This window comes from Nyctereutes procyonoides, unplaced genomic scaffold (assembly GCF_905146905.1).
Source record: "Nyctereutes procyonoides isolate TBG_1078 unplaced genomic scaffold, NYPRO_anot_genome, whole genome shotgun sequence".
Taxonomy (NCBI): Eukaryota; Metazoa; Chordata; class Mammalia; order Carnivora; family Canidae; genus Nyctereutes; species Nyctereutes procyonoides.
The window spans coordinates 41106088-41126411 of record NW_026575043.1 but is presented as its reverse complement, the minus strand read 5'-3'; the positions used below and the strand labels follow the sequence as shown (position 1 = coordinate 41126411).

General features: G+C 49.0%; 1 protein-coding gene across 5 annotated transcripts in view; it reads right to left on the bottom strand.

Annotated features, from left to right (window-relative positions):
• Positions 1 to 7751: 7751 nt before the first annotated feature.
• The window catches only part of ASCC2 (activating signal cointegrator 1 complex subunit 2), a 41811-nt gene continuing 29238 nt past the window's right edge, over positions 7752 to 20324 (bottom strand). For all 5 annotated transcript variants that reach the window (XM_055322765.1, XM_055322766.1, XM_055322767.1 and 2 more), the window contains 6 exons: positions 19920 to 20039; positions 13904 to 13997; positions 13666 to 13796; positions 13010 to 13112; positions 11054 to 11133; positions 7752 to 10596 (listed from right to left, as the gene is read on the bottom strand). In XM_055322765.1, coding sequence (XP_055178740.1) covers positions 10425 to 10596; positions 11054 to 11133; positions 13010 to 13112; positions 13666 to 13796; positions 13904 to 13997; positions 19920 to 20039 — 700 coding nt within the window. In that variant the 3' untranslated portion in view covers positions 7752 to 10424. The remainder of the gene's footprint in view (positions 10597 to 11053; positions 11134 to 13009; positions 13113 to 13665; positions 13797 to 13903; positions 13998 to 19919; positions 20040 to 20324) is intronic.

Genomic DNA, 20324 nt, shown 5'->3' with positions numbered 1-20324 from the left:
AGGTAAATCCTCACCCAGCTGACTGCTTAATTAACCCAGCCAGGGACTATCCAGGCTGGCACTCTACAGCTGCCTGCCAAGGTTCAAAACTTTTCAGCTCTGGGTGGAGTCCAAGTTGTCCTGGCAGCTCAAAGAAAAAAGCGACCAGCCCTTGGAACATTCTAGGCTTTTCCCCAGTAGACAGAAGGATGATGCCTATAATAGGCTGGGTTCCCCAGGACTCTGGGTTGGGGGTTAGTGTGCAGGAGGTTTATTTCTCAGGTCCATTTAATTTTTTAAATTAATTTTTTAATTTGTAGTTGACACGCAGTGCTACATTAGTTTCGGGTATATAACACAGTGACTTGACAAGTTTATACATTATGCTATGCTCACCATTAAGTGTAGCTATCATCTGTCATCATATTATGCTATTATAATACCATTGTCTATATTCCTTATACTGCACCTTTTATTCCCATGACTTACTCATTTGATCACTGGAGGCCTGTATCTCCCACTCTTCACCCATTTTGTCCATCTCTCCCACTCTCTCTGCTCCATTTTATACCTGCATCTACTCCTTGAGGCTCTGTGAGAACAGATTTGCAAAATAAAAATAGCTAGATATCCTCTTATATATTAAACTTGTGAAGATTTTTAAAAATTATAATACCCAGCATGAGCAATAATACAGGAAATGATCCTTCTCAAATCCTGCTTGGAAGGAAGGCCAACCTAACAGTCAAAAATAATTCAAAGAATTTGCCCTGAGAAAATAGTCATGGATGTGGACAAATATTTACCCAGGGAGGTTCACTGTAGTTTCATAGCAAATAATGAGAAACAATCAAAATGCACAATGACAGGGCATGGGTTGACTGAAGTATAGTATCATGATAGAACACCACTAATCCATTAAAGAGGATGTAGATGAGGGGCACTTGGGTGGCTCAGTGGTAGAGCGTCTGCCTTTGGCTCAGGTCGTAAACCCCAGGGTCCTGGGATCGAGTATCACTTCGGGCTCCCCATGGGGAGCCTGCTTCTCCCTCTGCCTATGTCTCTGCCTCTCTGTGTCTCTCATGAATAAATAATATCTTTTTTAAAAAAATGAAGGATGATGGCATGTGTAATATGATCCCATTTTCGCGGGGAACACATATGTAAAAAAAAATCCACATATGTATACTCCTTTTTCTAAAATAATGTTGGAAGGATAAAAGCTAAAATCCTAACAGCAATTATTTCCGGATGGTGGAAATTTTCTTTCTCTTTGCTTACTGATGTGAACCACGCCGTGAAGCATTGTACCGTTTTTGTAATAAGAGAGGGGGAAGCAATGTAAGTTATTAATAAGAAATAGATTCCATCCTGTAACTCAGCCAGCTCTTTCAATAACAAGGAACAAGGACTGTCCTATGGATAAATTTGAAGTCTTGTGAAGAAAGGACAGAAATCAATGAATTTAAAATGTCTGAGCAACGTGCAAAGTTGCGGGGAATACAAATACCTAGGCAAAATGGAGGTTACGGCAGTTGCTTCAGTGTCAGCGAAGAATGAATGAACACCTAGTAAAAGGGGCAGGCACTAGCCCATGCAGAGGACACACCACACACACACACACACACACACACACACACACACACACACACACACACACCCCTGCCTTCTCTAAGCACTCACCAGGGCCAGGCCTGGGCCTGGTACCACTAACATATCCTATGTCACTATATCCTCAGTCTGAGGTGGGCACTGTTCTCTACCCCTATTTTACACGTGAAAAATGAGGTTCAGAGACCTTAAGTATCTTGCCCAGGGTAACACAGCTAGAGAAAGTAGGGCAGAGGTTCAAATACAGGACAGTTGGCTCCAGAGGCTATGCTCATATCCACAGCTCCATGCTGTGTAAAAATCATTTATCTCTCTTCACCGGGGCCTTGGCCTGATATGCTTGGATTTATACACAGACTGCATGCCAAGGGCAGACTCCAGCCGGCATCAAGGACAAGGCAATGATGGAATGCAGAGAAAGTGTCAGCTGGGAGCCACTTAGCCGGCAGTCTGTGAGTATAGAGGTACTGACTGCTTTTCCTGCTGCTCATGGCCTATCCTCCCTTCAAAACTCCTGCACAGAAAACTTCCTCGGCTGCTCTGGACACTTCTCCACTGCACCATCATAAGACTGCCAGATCAACTCCCTTGCTCAAACAACTTCAATGGCTCCCCACTACTGGTAAGATCAAGCTCAAATTCCGTAACCTGACGCTTAAGATTCAAGCTACCTCAAATCTCACTTTATAAACCTTCCAAATATGGTCCTTGCTGTGGGTCCCTTTGCCCTCCCATCTTGTGCCTGGGCATGGATTATGGAAATAGCAGATGCCTGTGTTTGAATTCTAGCTCTGCTACTCTCTAGCCAGGTGACCTTCCCCTCCGTGAGCCTCAGTTTCCTCCTGTGGAAAATGGGATAATGATAACTGTATCTCACAGGGTGGTTGGGAAGATATGTGAAATAATGCTTAACATGTTCTTAGCACATGCCAACAGGAGTGGTTTTGTTATGTGGTTGCAGTGAGTACATTGAGTGGGGGGGGCCCCACACGGTCTTCAGGGAACAGTGCCTAATTAGCATATTCGATCCACAAAATACAGGCTGAGAGCTTTGGTGATGACTGTACAGCCGAATCATTCAAGTGCCCCACCCCTTGTCCCAGCTGTTTTGAAACCATGTTCCTGACATCCTTCCTATCCCTCTAAGGCCTGATCACTTTCTCCTGCTCCCCTGTGTGTCCTGTGATAATCTTGTTTTCACTGTCTCTAACACTGTTTTAAACTCCAGCAGACTCGTGTATTCCTCAGGCAGTCCTTATCTCTTCCCCACACCTTTAACCATGTAACGGACTCCTCTCTGCTTTTGTCTATCTTCCTCCTTTCCAGCTGTCTGAGTGCACTGCTGTCTCCATTCTGTACAGGCCTCCAACGGAGAGGCTACTTCCTGCCCTGGAGCTGCAATTCTGTGTGATGTCTTATCTCCTCGGCTCACTAATCTTTCCTAATGATATACCTCTGTCAAACTGGACCCTCTAAGGGACATGCTTTCCTTTTACTAGCAGACAGGGGAAACTATTGCAAAGTGGAGATTTGGAAAATATATCCTGCCCAACTTTCTGCTCTCATCTCTGTCAATGGAATGACTTGATTACAGGTTGTATTAATAGAAATAAGGTGTTTAGAACAAAGGAGGTGATAGGTCCTCTTTTCTGTGCTGAGCCAACTATGCATGGAGTAAGTGTCAAGCTATAGGGAGGCAGAAAGCCAAATGGCAGAAAATATGGATTTTGGAGGCTGGCAAACCTGTATTTAAATCTTGACTCAGCCATGAGCAAGTGGCTGAACCTCTAAATGAGGCTTACAATCACACCTATCATCTAGCTTTGTCTCAAGGATTCAGTAAGGTAATTTCTGTCACACAAAGCTAAGCAGGGCACCTATCACACACTTACTAGGCTGGATTGTACCAGTCTTCTTCTCTTGCCAGCTCTTGTGTGTCCAGATTATCCTGAGCCTAGAGGTTTCTGGAAGACTGCCATAGAGGGGTCACAGCAGATGTGCTGAAGGGTGAGAGATGGAGTACACAGAAATCTGGGGCATTGGTGGGAGGCACCCACCACCCTCATCCTGGGTCCCAGTGAGCAGGGCTGTGTGAGTTCACTAGCCTGCCTCGCAGCAGGCCAGGACTGCACACCTTGTCCCAGTCATCCTGCCGACATCTCAATTTAGAGACAACTGTGGCTCAGAAAAATGAGGCCATCTTGCTCAGAGTCACAGAGCCAGAGAGTGGCTGAGACTAGTTTGGTTTTAACCCCAGAGCTCAGCCCCTGCTGTAAATGTCGAAAGCCAAATAGGCCACTGGCCATTTGGAGGACCCTGATCCCCAAAGAAAAGTTCTCGCATGGCCATTGCATGTTACTCTGTGTTAATACTCTGGGGAAGGAACCAATGCCTTTCTCTGTAGACCCCTCCTGAGTGGGGGGAGTCTGACTTGTCAGCTGGGACAGGCTGCACACACCCCTGTGGTGGGGTCATGGAACTGGTCCTCATCTGTTGCCTCTCTCCTGTGAATTCCAATGAATGAATTTTTAGGCCAATGAATTCCAGGCCAATGAATTCCTCTTTATGGAGGCAGAAAAGTAATGAGGGACATATCATTGAAAGCCTTGAGTGTCATTGTATGGTCTTAGGCTTTCTCTCTGAGCAATATAGGAAACCACTTGAACTAAGGGCATGTATTTTAGCGAGATCATGTTGCCTGCAGTTCAGGGGCCAGGGGTAGAAGCAAGCCATTTGCTAACCCAGACATGGCAGCTTGAACAAATATGGTGGTTCGGATGCAGAAGTGATCAGATTCTGTCCATCTGCCCATCGGTTCTGTGCTGCAGTGCCTGATTTGCCTGTCAGAGGGAAGGGGCAACAGTCTAATCACCCAGAGGGGTCCCAGTGCGACAGCTCCCAGGCTCCCCCTAGAGGGAGGAGCTTTGGGAAGGAGGTTTCCTGACAGAACTTGCTCATAGAGCCAAAAGCTTTGGAGTTCACATCATTCCCGGATTCTGTCCTTCCACTGAGAACTGTCAGCGAAAATCCAGACAGAGGCAGCTCTCGAACTTTTTCTGGCCCTGGAACCCCGGCATTCCATTGGAAATGTGCCTGCTGGAAATGGGTGATTTGTGCAAAAGAAGTTTCTGGCAGGGTGATTAAAAGAGAGGAAAGGAAATTGCCCCAAATGCAGAGTAGCCCGAAAACTGCCCTCAGTTTTCTTCTCTGCCCTTTGAGCAAGATTCGCCAATCTGCGAGTGCCCTCTGCCCCCACCCAGCATGCTCTCAACTGCCCTCGCCATTAGTCGTGCCCACGAGGCAAGAGGGGTGACAGAATGATCATCCCCATTTCTTGTAAGAAGAAATTGAGGCCCAGAGAGGCCAAGGAACTGACTCAGGGTCACACGGCTTGTTGGAATCTAAGGGCCTAGACCCCAGCCTCCTGACCTTCAGTCTAGTGCTCCTTTTGCCACCCTTGATGAACAAAAGTACAATAAAAAGGATGGGCTCTTGAGATCTGCGAGGTTACAGGAAAGAATGCAGAGTAAGCAAGTTAGACCACAGGAAGGGAGACAGGGCAGGAGCCTACGTGTAAGCTCTGCATGTAAAATTCCTAAATGGATGGGCATGGTTGGCCCTCACCCCACTGAAGGGCCCCCTTTCTGCCTGGCTCTTCTGTGAAAACCACTTTAAGAAGAAGAAAACCATAATTACTCCCTTGGGATGGTGGAACGCTTAGGGGACCCATCAGAGTGCCTAGTGTGGGCTCGTGCAGCCAGAAAAAGCATATTCAATGTCATAATTTCATAGTTGGGAAACTAGAATTAAGTGCCTGTTGTTTTTGTAATTCAGACCACAGCGAGTGAAGCTAAATGATATAACCTCCATGGCTGGGAGAGCGCCGTGAAAGCCCAGTGAATTCTTAAGCCAGGCAAACTTCTCCCACTTGCCTGGGTGGTGGGGGTAGCTGAGATCCCAGGGTCTGAGAATGGGGGAGGGTTGGGAGTTTAAATAGGTTGAGAAACTCTGGATAAAATGCCCTTTAGGGCTCCCCGAAGTCTACCAGCTGTGTAAAATTCTTTTGATGATTATCGATTGTTGGGAATTTCCAGTGTGATGTGAAGTGAGAATTTGATTCTCATTTTAAGACATACTGCCCTCCATCCCCCTCACTCCCCGCCTCCCCCCGCCCCCCACACACACACCCAGGGCTGGAGATAGTAACCTTTAGATTGCATTGTTTACCTCAGGCTGCAGAATTGCAACAATGGCCTCTGGCCATAGTCAAGGTCCCTTCCTCCTGCCCCAGCACTCAGAGATCTAGCTAGGACCTGACACCAGGCTGATCTGGGGAACTCCTACTGCAGACTAGCCTTCCCTCCAAGTGGATCTTCTAGAACTCTGGTGCCTCCCCTACTCCTAGGTAATCCCATCAACATGGTCTGGTTTCCAATGCCCCCTCCTCAGCTCTCAGCTCCCTCTTCCTCTTCTCTGATGCCAAGTTCCTTGGAAGGGCCCACACTCCTGCCTTCTCTCCCTCACCTTCCATTCTTTCCAAGCCTCCCCATCACTTCCTAGCAAAGCTGGGGCAGAAACCCAGTGAGCCTCATTGAGTAAGGCTTGACCTCCCAGCTGCTCCCTGACACTGCAACCACTACCCTCTGTTTCTGAAAAGTCTCTTTGCTCTTGGCTTCCATTCACCTTGCCTGTTCATTTCTTCATTATTAGGGCTTAGCACAACTGTGAGTAAATCACTTTGCCTAAATGTCTTGCCTTGGACTGTGAACTCCGTGAGGCCGGGGGCCCAGTCTTCCTCACACATGCCTGATGCAGTACCTGGCACCTAGTAGATCTTGGTAAAGAGCTGAGTGGATGCATTTATCCTTTCCTTCCTTGGTCCTCCCAACCAGGCTGACTGTCCATGCGCCGAGCCCTGAGGGCAGGCAGTAAATACTTGGAGCGGCTGCTTGAGACAAATGTCTGGGCCATGGCCTGTTCTGTGGTCCTAATTCTAGGGTTCCCTTCGTCTAGATCCTTTCACCCCAGCCTCTTGGCCTCCTCCCACGCCTCAGTACTCCTTAGGCTCTGCTGTCTCCATCTTGGCTGAGAGAGCTCTACCCCTAGTCTTTTCTCTGCTTCCCCTGGATAGGGACTGGATGTAAAAATGAAGAACCAGAAGCGCCTAGGGGGCTCAATCAGTTAAGTGTCTCACTCTTGATTTCAGCTCAGATCATGATCTCAGGGTCGTGAGATCAAGCCCCATGTTGGGCTCTGTGCTCAGCACAGAGTCTGCTTGAGATTCTCTCTCCCTCTCCCTCTGCCCCTCCTGCTTGTGCTCTCTCTCATTTATAAATACATAAGTAAATCTTTAAAAAAAAAGAAGAATCATTCAATGGGTTTCATGGCAAACTGGACAAACAGAAGGATGAATGAATCTGAAAACAAAGTGAAAATAAAAAACAAGGGCATCTGAGATCTATGGGACAGTATCCAATAATGCAACATACATACAAGGTGGGGAGGGTCCCATCAACCTGGTCTGATTTACTAGGATTTCCCATCCCCCTGCCCTAGAGCTATGTGACTTGTATTTTCTCCTTTCTTTGTTAAGAACAGTCGTGACAAAGATGCAGATGTGGGGTAAAGAAAGGAATAGCATGTGGTGTAGGGGCTAAGGGCGTGGGCTTTAGGAGATGAGCCTGGGACTGAATCCCTCCTTGGCCATATGCTAAGTGTGTGACCTTAGGTCGCCTATCCTCTCTGACCTTGGTTTTCTCATCTGTTCCTACCTGGTGAGAATTAGACAAGGTAAATGCAAGGTAAGAGCCCACCAGAAACCCTGACCATGGTAAGTACTTAGCAAGTGCTTTTACTCTCATTACAAATATGATCTTACTGTCATTTTCGTTTATGCACAGTCCTTTTCAGACTTGGTCTGTATGCAAATTAAAAAAAATATTTTCACAGGGGTGCCTAGGTGGCTCAGTCTGTTAAGTGTCTGCCTTTGCCTCAGGTCATGATCTTAGGGTCCCAGGATTGAGCCCCACATTGGGCTCCCTGCTCAATGGGGAGTCTGCTTCTCCCTTTGCCCCTTACCCAACTCATGCTCTCGCAAGTAAATAAAATCTTAAAAAAAAAAAAAAGACTACTGATCGAAAAAAAATATTTTCACAATCATGGAGCATTAACATCCAATTTATTCTCTTAAAAACAACAACAACAACAACAAATTTATTCTTCAATATTTAGTTTCTCACATTGCTACCAAGTAAGTATTCATTGACATCATTTTAAAGCAGGGGGGTTCCACAACCACTCCCTGCATTTTTGGTGGGTTTACTTTTGTGTTTTGCTTCCCTCCCTGCATTGTTTAACCCAAGCTCCCCATATGACAGGGACAGGCAGGTTCCTGTTATTCACTTACTTTTTCAGACTACACCTGGAATTAAGAAAGATCTGTATCCAGGCTCTGCTGCTGACTTGCCATGGGCTTTGGGCAAGTTACTTGCCCTCCCTGGGCTCCTGGGTCCCTTTTTATCAGTGACAGGCTCTGCCCTACCCACCTCTCAGAGGTACAGAAGCACTGTTCAAACAAACACGTCCACCATCATTGCCACTCATGAGCTAGGAAGAAAGACACTCAAAGTCCTAAGTCCTCTTGGAGGCACTAGGTTGTAAAAGCTTCTTGGGAAATGCCTGTGATAGTCATGTTCTCTAACAGGGTGCAGAGAAGGCACTTAGAAATTCCTGCTTAGGAGTAGTAGTGGGGTGGTGGGGCCCAGTGATCAAGTGAACAGGGCTCAGGTCTCCCACCCATTTCACTTGTAACACTTCTGCCATTGCCCATCTTAAATCTTGAGGCCTCCTCAGAGGATCTAATTGGCACTGAGTGGAAAGGAACCACTCACCCGGCCCAATATACCCACTTTGCAGATGGGAAAACTGAGGCCCCGAGAGGGGAAGAGGTATGCCTACCAGCACTGTTCTGGATGACTCCTGAGTGAGGCGTTTGCAAAGCATCCCTGAAAGGGTGCCCTCAAGATCTGAAATGAGAAAGAACATAGTTCTTCTAGGGAGATCAAGTATGACTTGGGAGTACATTCTGGAAAGTCTGAAAAATCGTGTATCTTCTCCAATCCTTTAAACCAGGATGCCAATGTGAGGCCTGAACACCACTCCCAGTAGTCAGGAGGTATACATATGACAAAATGAAGGTGAGAGGGGATGTGTGAACAGTAACAAGTAAGGTAGGTAAAGCCCAGAGCTCCCCCAACTCATCTCCCCTTGCTCCAGGGCCAAGAGCTGGGTCTGAGGTGTTCAGGGAGAGAGAAAAGAAATGACCCTCCCTGGCAAATGCCTCTAGGAGGAAACAGAAGTCTTCCTGCTGCCTGTCAGAATGGCTGATCCTGAGCCTGATCTCAGCTAATTCGGCAGCTCAAGGGGAAGACACCACTCCTGTATCTGCTCTGCATCTCAAATGTACCAAGAGAACCGGCATGACTCAAAGGAATTGTTATTGATTTTCACTTGTGCAGCTGACCTAACAAAACCAATTCGTCAAGTGCCTGTCTGCCTCGCTGCTCCAGACACTCATCCTAACCTCGTGCAAATAAATTACACAAGCATCTAGGGTGATTTGTCAAGGTCCAGATGGGCAGGGGCCCTGGCTCCCATGGAAGGACTCCAGGCTACGTTGGGTAGGATCAGGCCAGCAAATACCCCACAGTCGATCCTCTGTTGATCATTCTGGGGGGGCCCAGGAATCAGGATACCTCGCAGCTGCTGCTACACTGGAAACCAACTGGCTGTGCCCAGGAGGGGGTTTTAAGGAACAAGGCCCAAGTCCTTCAACAGGGCTTAGCAGTGACATTCTCACTAGTGTCTTCTGGTTTCTGATTCCTTGATTCTGGAGGATTTGATGGAGTGTACACACAATCAGGAGGCACCGAGCTCTGGTCCTGGCTCTGCTACTGGAAAAGTATCCTTGGGTCAGCTATGAGATGGCGATGATACCACCAATGGGAATCTAGGATTCTATAAAGGCCAGGGGTTAGACTGAGGGTCTAATCCTTGTTCTCCCACTTCCTGGATGTTGCCAGGGCAGGCACCTTCACCTTCAGTTTACAGCGCTTCACCTATAGCATAGGGCCTGGAAAAAGTACCTACCTCCTAGGGTGGAGGTCGTACAGACTGAAAGAGAACATGGAAAGGACCATAGGGCCTCACACCCTTATCTCTTCCTTCCGCAGGCAGGGACTAAAGGTTCACAGAAGGAAGTAATGTGCTTAGGGCCACACAGCAAAGTAGGGCAACATCAGAAGGGGTTAAAATGAGAGGCAAGTATGAAAGGCTGATGAGCAGAGCAGCGATCACCCTGCTCTCTTGCTCTCCTGATGGTGGCTGTCGCTGAAGGGAGACAGGCGGAGCAGACCAGGGGCACATCATGGATCACTGCTTGAAAGGGTCAAAAACTTTATTTGCAGGCCTTGTCTTTGTTTTTGAATTTAGAGGTTTCCTGCCATCTAGGATAAAAGTAGTTGGTGTCTTGCTGCATGAGGTTTGTGGGGCTTGCCTTGGGGCTCTGTCCCCATCCCTTTTGCCTGCTCTCTGGGCCCAGGGGTTCCTCCACTGTGGGATAAGGCACTGTGTGTTCTGCAAGAAGGCGCTCACGGATGGCTGGTAGACGACGACGAGGCGGCCTTCTCAGGGGCTGCAAAGCTGAGGCTGTTGAGGGGTGGAGTTGAATTTGGGACCCTGGCAGGAGGCCAAGTGGTGAGGAGACCCAAGGCTATGGTAACTCAGCCTGGCAAGTCTGGTGCTGCTGCCTCCCGGCTGGCCCTGACATGACAGCCTCAGGATGGAATCATGCCTTTGCTTCTTTTGCGGTCAGCCATGGTTCTTCGGTTGTGGTTGGCTCGTGTGGCCTTGTTGGCTTCCTTCTTCCTGCGTTCCTGGGTAGTCTCACGGCTCTGCCCGTGGCCCCGGGGGCTGCCGGCCACTGCAGTCGAGCTGTCATGCCGGTACCTGAGGGAGGAACAACCCACCCCAACATATGGGAAGAGCCCGCCACCTTTCTCAGAGGACCCATGGGAGAGGACATGCCACCTGGACCAGGACACCCATGTCCCCACTTCCAGTGGGAGAAGAAATGGAGCCCAGCAAGGGCAGGGCTCTGGGGGCTCTGGCTGGTCCTGTGTCTGGTGAATTCTCTTCCCTAAGCCCTGCCTCCAGGTGGGTCCCTGGCCTAGCTGTGGGCTAACCATAGCCTGCAGCAAGGAGAGGAGGGCCTGGGTACAGGGATGGGCCGGTTTCTTCCTCTGTAAGAGGATGATGATAAAGTGGCTACTTCATAGGGTCCTCCTGAGGGTTACATTAATACATGTAATACACTTGGAGTTTAGGTGTGGGCTTCCTAGGTGGTTGACTGAGCCGTCTCCAGACAGGTCCCCTCCCACCAGAAACAACTCTTTGAAATGCTCACCCCTTCCTGGCAAGGAAGGCCATCCGCCTGGCTTCTGCTTTCTCCCGCAGCACTGCAGGGTCCTGTACAAAATGGTCGGGCTGTGGACGGGAAGGGGGAAAAATAGTCTAGAGTCATGAGCCTCCCCATGTCCTGAAGCTGTGGTAAGGCTGCGCCTGACTGAATCTTGCTGACGCCTCCAGGCCAGGAGTGGGAGAAGCCACAGTGTGGCAGGGTGATGCCCTAGAAGGGAGCTGTCCTTGTTTGGGTCCAAGGTTCCCATCAGAAGCCTCTCTCCTCTGTCCCTCCCACCTCTCTCGTGATGGGAAGGAAGCTAAAGGGACTAAGGCTTCCTGCACAGACATGGTGGGGCAGGTGGATCACAGTTGGAACATGGATGACAAATGGGGGACAGGCCAGGATGGCCACCATGAGAGGCTATCTTGAAGGCCCAGATAGCTGCCCATGGGAGTTGACTCATCCTCACTCTAGTGCTACTACTAAAGTGCTGTGGGAGTTCCCAGTCTTTTTTTTTTTTTTGTAAGATTTAATTTCTTGGGGCATCTGGGTAGCTCTGTTGGTTAAGCATCTGTCTTTGACTCAGGTAATGATCCCAGGGTCCTGGGATCAAGTCCTATGTTGGGCTCATGCTCAGCAGGGAGTCTGCTTCTCCCTCTGCCTCTCTCCCCTGCTTGTGCTCTCTCATTCTCTCACAAATCAATAAATTAAATCTTAAAAAAAAAGATTTAATTTATTGATTTGAGGGACGACTGGGTGGCTCAGTGGTTGAGCATCTGCCTTCAGCTCAGGTCATGATCCTAGGGTCCTGGGATCAAATCCCGCATGGGAGCCTTACATGGGGCTCAATCCCAGGACCCTGAGACCATGATCTGAGCTAAAGTCAGATCCTTAACCAACTGAGACACCCAGGTGCCCTGGGACTATTCACTCCTGAAGACCATTTTTTTTTGCCAGTAAGCAAAGGAGCCTGGACTAGCGGCTGTGACTTAAGGATCACAGACAGCTCTTAATGGCCTATACTGTTTAAAAAAACACAAAGAAAACAAGTACAACTGGTAACATTTGAAAACTGGAAGATTTTATATAAAAATCTGGGCTATAACTCTGGGAAATGAACTAGGGGTGGTGGAAAGGGAGGTGGGTGTGACTAGGTGACGGGCACTGAGGTGGGCACTTGACGTGATGAGCACTGGGTGTTATTCTATATGTTGGCAAATTGAACACCAATAAAAAATGAATTTATCTATAAAAAAAAATCTGGGCTAATCCTGTGCCTGGGAAGAAGAGAAAGCCCTGGAAGCTCTGGGCCTATGTTTATGCTGAGAAGCCCCTTGGGCAGGTTGTATGTGTGCTTCTACCACACTGGCCATAGTTTCCATCAGTTTCTGCTACTCATTTACATTGGGTAGCCTGCATTTGTCTGGACACATCTGAATTTGTCACTCTTGTGGGAGGGTACGAGGGGATCCAGGGGTCCCAGGGTGCCACTCTGTTCAACCTGAGCAACAGTGCCCTTATCTGTTTTATATGCTGAGGTTCTAGTTAAGGCTTTATTTGAAGAAAAAGTTCAGCTGCTAAAAAATAAAAGTTTCAAACCCACCAGCTCAGATGACCTCCAAGGGCCCTTGGGCTCTGAGTTTCAGAATTGCTATCCTAAGCATGGTGGCAAAGAGCTACCCTTCTCTCAGCCCCCAGACTCCTGGGCCTAATGAATCCAGCAGCTCAAAGGCTTGGCCTCTAATCCATCCCCTAAGCCCTCACTAGGTAGTGGAGGGGAGTTCTAAGCCAGCAGCTCTCCAAAAAGGCATCCTAGGCTCAAAGGAGCCCCTCTTCTTCCCGGGTAGTGATCCAAGGGCCACCTTAAAGCCAGATGCAGGCAAGCAGGGGCGTGGTGGTCCTAATCTGCTCCTTGGGAACTACACCCTCCCCTTCATCTTCCACCTGCCAAGGAAGTACCTTTGGAGCCTCGTCTTCAGCCTCCTCCTCTTCTTCCTCCTCCTCCTCTTCCTGCCCTTCTCCAGGCACTTTGGTTCTCAGCACCTGAGGGATGGTGAAGGGCCTGAGGGTTTAGAGAGAAAGTGAGATCAAAGACTAGATTAAACTTGGAGAGGGAGCCTTGGGGAGGAGGGCATTGGGCTGGGTGAGAGGGGGTCATCAGGATGGGGATGGGCTCAGGCAGCTGGACAAAAAACCAAAGTGCTTTTCAAGCCAGCTTTGCTCCAGCCCCCTGACTCTCTGAGGGTACCAGAGTCTGATGTGGGGGCTTAGGGGAAGTTGAGCTGGGGCAGCTCTGCTTTTATCTGCATTGGGAAATCTGAGATCCCACTTCAGAGAGTTTTCTGCGGTTAAGAACAATGTAAAAGGACTGTGAGAAACCAAAGAAATGCCTCCCCATTCAGCATGGGTTGGACCAACTAGTTGGCCAAGGGGCTGGCTGATGGTGGAGGGAGCATTGGACTAGGAGTCAAGAGGCCTCAGTTTGGGCCCTGGCCCTACCTCTGACTTGCTCCCATGATCAGGGCCTTGGCCTCCCCATCTGTATAAACAAGAGGGTTCAGGAGTGCCGCTGTGCCCCCCCAGAACTCTGCCCTCTTAGGGCCCTGCAGCCTCACCTGCGGCTGATGAGCTCATCATCTGAGTCAGCATCGTTGGCGCCCACCTGGTTGCCGTCATATGTGTCATCATACTCGTCCTCATAGTCGTCACCGCGGTAGGGCAGGCCCTCGCCAGGCTGCAGTGGCACCTGCAATGGCAGAAGTGTGGGGCAGAAGGACCCTGAGTTGGTTGGTCCTGCACAACCCGCCCCCACCCCCGCTGCACCCAGCAAAGGCCTGGCTTGGAACCTCCTACCTCCTCCACCACCACGCTGTACTGCTCGTAGCGCTGCCGCTGCGCCACCACCTCCCGCTTGTCGTTTAGCAAGCTCCGAGTGTTCTCCTCCTTCCTGGTGTTGAGAGAGGCAGGGGACAGGGAGGAAGGAAAACCATCAGACTTTGAAGGCTGTGAGGGCAAGGGTCCAAAGCACCACAGGCTCAGGCTGGCACAAACTGTGACATATAGTGTCAAATACCAGTGTTTTTGTGTGGGGGTGGGAAGGTGGGACTTGCCACTGCCAGTGTCCATGTGACTGGGTCTAGCCACTCTGGAAGGCCTTCCAAAGGAGTTGTTGCATGATAAAACATGCCCATCCTTTGGCCAGGAAATTCCTCTTTGAGGCGCCCACTCTGGGGAAACGCTGGCTGTGAGCATAAAGAGGTCTGAGGGGGAACGTTCTTTTCAACATTGTTTGTGACAGTGAGAAATGGAAAACAACTAATGTCCATCACAAGGGAAATGGCCAAATGATGTCCCACATCTATATTACAGAACGCCAGGCGGCTGTTATCAAGAATGACATTCGTCTATTTGTGCTGATGCAGAAAGAATTCTAAGACTTATTCCTGAGGAAGAAAGCAAGCTACAGAAAAATGTATACAATAGGATCCCATCTGTAATAAAAAGCATAAAGCAAATCAGACAATCTGTTCCCATGAAAACACAGATTATAGTATACATATATCAATGCACAGAAAGAGCTAGTAAGTCCCCTGCCAAATGACAATGGTTACTCCTGGGTAGGGCCTGAGATTATTTGAACCTTTTAAGAAACACAAATTTATGGCAGCCCTGGTGGCGTAGCGGTTTAGTGCCGCCTGCAGCCCGGGGTGTGATCCTGGGGACCTGGGATCAAGTCCCACATCGGGCTCCCTGCATGGGGCCTGCTTCTCCCTCTGCCTGTGTCTCTGCCTCTCTCTCTCTCGCTCTGTCTCTCATGAATAAATAAAAAATAAAATCTTAAAAAAAAAAAAAAGGAAACAAAAATTTAGGGGCTCCTGGGTGGCACAGTTAGTTAAGCCTCACATTCTTGGTTTCAGCTCAGGTCAAGACCTCAGGGTCCTGGGATCGAGCTCCTCATCAGGCTCCTTGCTCAATGGGGAGTTTGCTTGAAATTCTTTCCCTCTGCCCTTCCTGCTCATGCTGTCTCTTTCCCTCTCTCTAAAATAAATAAATTCTTAAATAAAAAATTAAAAACAAAAATTTAAGAAAGAGCAAGGTCCCATGTGGCCCTCTTCCTGAGCTCAGGGGAACCACAGGGGACCTCAGGGGTATGTGGGGTGAGTAGGGGTAGCTAGCTGTCTTCTTCCTCCCATCCCTGCTTTCATCATGGTGGCCTTCTGTCTGTTCTACAGTTCAATCCTCCATGTCAGATTGCACTGGAAGAAAAAGTCCAAAAGTTCAACTCCTATTATATATCACAGGTGAAGATATTCGGGTGCAGTACACGGAAGGAGAGGGACGTGCTTGGGATCGGTGATCCGTAGCACAGCCTCAGTGGGGACTCAGGCCTCTTGACTGTGGCTTTGCAAATCTGTAGAAAAACCTGGCTTGTCAGACACATAGACAGGCCTGTGGAATGTAGTTTCTAGCCCTGCAGGGGAAAATCAATATGAGATGCCAGGCAAGAAAATCCAGCTTAGCTGTGAAATCAGTTTTCTGGAATGTATCAAGGGTAGGGGAAAAAAAAGAAGAAGAGATACAAAGTCATACACAACTTCCACAAAAATCTTCTATTAACTGGCTTTTGGTGCAGGAAGGGACAGGGGCCTGAGTGTCTCAGGCTGTCTGCCTGGAAGCCTGGGGGCAGCTCAGGATTTGGCTTCCTTTGACAGTTTTTACTAAGGGCCTACTATGTGCCAGAGAGGGTACTAAGGCTGAGTTGTGGGAGAGATTGAAAAAAGATCTTGATCTGTCCTCGTGGAACTCACAGTCTAATGAGGGTTACAAAGGGCGGCTTACGTGAAATATGCTGAATGGAGGTAAGCGTGCCCTGGGAACATAGGAAAAGGAAACGTTAAAAAAAAAAAAGAAAAGAAAAAAGAAAAAGGAAACGTGAACTCTGGCTCAGGGGGTCTACTGGGAGAGGGGGGAGGAAATGGAGGCACTGTGGGGTAGGGGGCATTTGATCTAGACCTGGGGAATTTCTTGGTCCACAGGAAAATTTTATATCATGCCAGGAAAGGGGGCCTGTGACTGCAGCCCCGGCCCTTACCTGGCTCTCTTCACTAGGCTAGGGGCTGAAGAGGAAAGAGGCCAAGAGCAAGGCAAAGTTGCCGGAGCTCGTGCAGGTGGTTGGTGCCATTGAAAGGAGCACATCTGCCCTTTCCACACACATTTCCTGAGGGCCTAGTAAGTGCTAGGACCTGTGCTGAGCCAGGCATCCAAGGATGAATGAGAGATGTCACTGTCCTTTCTGTCACACCCCACAGCTCCTGGTCCATCTGATCCCTGATTCTGGTGAGTAAGGTCCTGCTGTGGGTCTCTGGTTTATGTGGATCCCTGGCAGGGCCCTGCAAACTTTACCCACCCAGGGTCCTGGGAGGTCACACAGGCAGGAATAGTGGAGCCTAGTGCCCTGGGCATCCCACCCAAGGAGGGGCAGCCTTGGCCCCATGACTCCATTCAGAACCAAGAAGGAAAAGAAAGGGGCAAAGCCAGCCAGGAAAAGATCCATGTGAGGGCCAGAACTCCAGTCAAGTCTGGAACACAGGTAACCATGGCCTCAGAGACTTTGGAGCAAGTCCTTCCTTGGCCCCCTACAAGATGACAGGGGACCCCCTGAAGGCTCCCCTAAAGCCCAGACACTCTTCCCCCTCCTCACTTCTTCCACCCTATCCTTTGAGGCCCAACTCAAACTGGCCATTGGGGGGTGACTACCACCTTTAAACTTCTAAAGGACTAGTAGGGCAATAAGCCTCTCCTTTTCCAGGTGAGGAAAGGGAGATTCCAAGAGGCAGGGTGACTTTCCAAGGTCACCCAGCTTCTACCAGCCGAGCCAGGGCCAGAACATAGGTCTACTGGCTCAAGTCTGCTCAGGGACTTCCTGAGTGGTATGACCGATCAATCACAAGCAAGCCTCTTATCCTTGCCAAGTCTTAATTCTACAACCCAGGAATGAAGTAAGATGATGACTAAAAGTGAACCTGGCACCTGCTGAGCTCAACAAAGTGAATCCTGTTTCTTTTTACTGCAGGACTTGTCAGAACCATTAATGAGCTAACGTGTTCTGTGACTCTCCAAGAAGCAAAGTGCATTGACATTTTCTTGGCCATGGACCCTTTGCTGAGGGAGAACACTCATAATCTTCCAGGGTGCCATGGTTCACTCCAAACGAGTTCTGGGACCCCACCTTATACACACTGCCTCCTTCAACTAAGTATGATATCCCTATAGCACATGTGCTTGGCATCTACCCAAGAGCCACCCTCCATCTCACCCCCATTCCTAACAGATTCTCATTTGGTTCCGGTCTTTCCATCTTTCCCCCTTCTCCTGGAGCCTGGGCCTCAGCCCTGTGACCCAGTTCACCACTGAGATATGCGAGGAGTCTGGAGACTTCTGGGAAAGGCTTCCTGGTCTCTAAGAGAGATACAGGAAGATCTGGTCCAGACTTCCTCTTGGCACTGTCATTTCTGGAAGTCCTAGCTGAAATAGCTGCAGTGACCCAGTGGCTTCAAAGGAACCAGCTCCGAGAGATGGTAAAGATGTGTCCTTGATGATGAGGCTGAACCACAGGTTAACCAAGCCTAGACTGTCCTACCTTGCAACTCCCTGTCATGCAAGGAACAGATTTCCCTGTTACTTGAGCCACTGAATGCATCCTATTTGATTTAACCACACACATACAGTTTAACCCAAGCGTGACCTGCCTTGTGCTACTTTTCTCATGTGCCTGCTGACTGTCCTGCCCAGATTAGGACAAGTGTCCCCACTGAGGTCCCTGTAGGTCCCACCCCAGCACCTCTCCCACTCTGTCACTGCTTGTTTAATGGTATAAGTCTTTCCCACGGTCTCTGTGCTGAGAGCAAGGCCCGGGTGCCCTACTCACCTTGTCTCCCTGGTGTCTAGCACAGAATCTGGAGCTAGTAAATCACTTAATAAATATTTGCTGAATGAATAAATAAATAATGAACACATGAATGGAGGCTTTGCCTCTTCGCAATCCCCAGCCCCCAGGCTACCCAGCACAAGTTCAGTAAACATTTGCTGCCCAGTCTCTCTGCCTGGCAACTCGGAATGCCCTAAGAGCAGGCACAGCCCTCCTCATCTGCCCCTGTCTCCATAGCCAAAGCTGCAGAGGGTCATTCCAGTCTGGAACAGGGGCCACTGATGCAGGATAACATCTCTAGCCTGGGATCTGGGGATGTCGCAATGTGTGTGACTAAGCAGTTTACAATTGCTTCCTGTCCAGCCAGACAGATGGCTTATAGCTGCCCTGTGCCCGATCCCCCAAGCCCTTGGCTAGCCAAGCTTTCAGCAACGGATGGCCCTGGGGTGGGGGAGCAGCACAGGGCCCTCACTTGAAGCAGTAGCTTGCAATTCTGCCATTGGGGCTCCTATCACAAGAACAAGGCAGGTCCCCCACTGCCTCTCTCCGAACCTCCGTCTTTTGTATATATGATGGGGGAGAGGGCAGATTGTACTCATCTAACAGTTCCCAGATTTCCAGATTTCATGAACCAGTACCATTTAGGGGAACTCTGGAGCTAGCACAGTGTTGTCAACATCTTATTTTTCCTTTTATTTTAAACCCCATATTACAACTATTGGCTCATGGTCCCTCCAATGGGCCTCTATTCCAAAGCCAGGTCATCTTTCCAAAGCATAAAATGTGTCAGCTCATGGGACCCTCACCATGTTCCCCACAACCTCAGGGTCACTGCCCATTGTTGTTCACTCTGCCTGGAAGGTTTCTTCTTCCCTGCTCTTTGCAGAATTGGCCCTTTAGCCCTTCCTCATCCTTCCATCAACTCTTGGTTCCATGTCATTTCCTCAGAGGAGCCTTCCTGCTCAGATCGAACCCCCTACCAGAGGCTCAGAAGTCTGCACACCTTCACCTTATAGTCCCTGTTAGATCTGCAATTTTACTTTACTTGTTTGCTGAACTGATTAGTGCAAACTCCACAGGGCCAGGGGCCGTGTCTGTTTCATTGTCCACTACACTTCTAGCACCTCATAAATCCAGGGCCTAGTATGCTGTAAGCATCAGGCAAATATTTGTTGAATGAATGAATAAATCATAAATGGACTTTTCAATGCCAAAAAAGTAGAAAGGACATAACCTAAAAATAAGGAGAAAGATCTTAAAACAGAATATATTCACCTTCTGAAAAGCTTACTTAGTACAGATCCTTAATTTTCTCATTTTGTCACAGAATGGAGAAAATCGTGTGGAGTAGCAGCTTCTGGGAAGTACTGCTTAGATTTATTGCCCAGAGATTTGATGGTTGACACATCCGAAGATATAAGAAGGGAAGAGGGGGACAGTTTAGTTCTCTCTGGCCTTTTGTTATCAACAAGGGGATTCATTAAAAAACCATATGGGGAAAAAAAAACATACGGTGCAGAGTCAGAGCCTAATGCATAAGCATTAGAGAACCTGCCCCTGCCTGCTGGGAGCACACAGGTCCTGAATTGCTGGGGGGGGGGGGAGGGGGGCGGGGACCCAAGTCAAAACTCAGGCCAGTTCCTTAAAGATGGAGCCCTTATTTTTCTTCCACTTTTTTTTAATTTTTATTTATTTATGATAGTCACACACAGAGAGAGAGAGAGAGAGAGAGAGAGAGAGGCAGAGACACAGGCAGAGGGAGAAGCAGGCTCCATGCACCGGGAGCCCGACGTGGGATTCGATCTGGGGTCTCCAGGATCACGCCCTGGGCCAAAGGCAGGCGCCAAACTGCTGCGCCACCCAGGGATCCCTTTCTTCCATTTTTTTTCACTGCACTTATGGAGTTGGGGTCCCTGGCACCCCACAGCCCCCTGTACTCACCTCCTGCCCTTGTGCACCCGGCTCAGGTCCACTGAATCTCTGCTAAATACATCAAACTCGTCATTCTGGAAGATGTTGTGACGAGATGTCAGCAGGGGTGTCGGGTCTGGCTTTACCTGCCTGGTTGGGGGGAGGGGGGTGACAAGGAATCAGTTTCAGGGGGATTGGTCAGCTGATGGCCACCTGTGCCCTATGGATCCCTACAATGTTACATTCATTAGATTCTCCATTCCCCTTCAACAGCCACATGAGACACGATCTAAAAACCTGCCCTGTCTGGCCCCTACCTGGGTATGCCACATCCCTCCCCCTTGGTCCCACATGCCATCCACACAGATTTTCTTAAAGGTTCCCTCCCTTACTCAACACTCACAACAGTCCAATGAGATAGGGAGCTAAGATCAC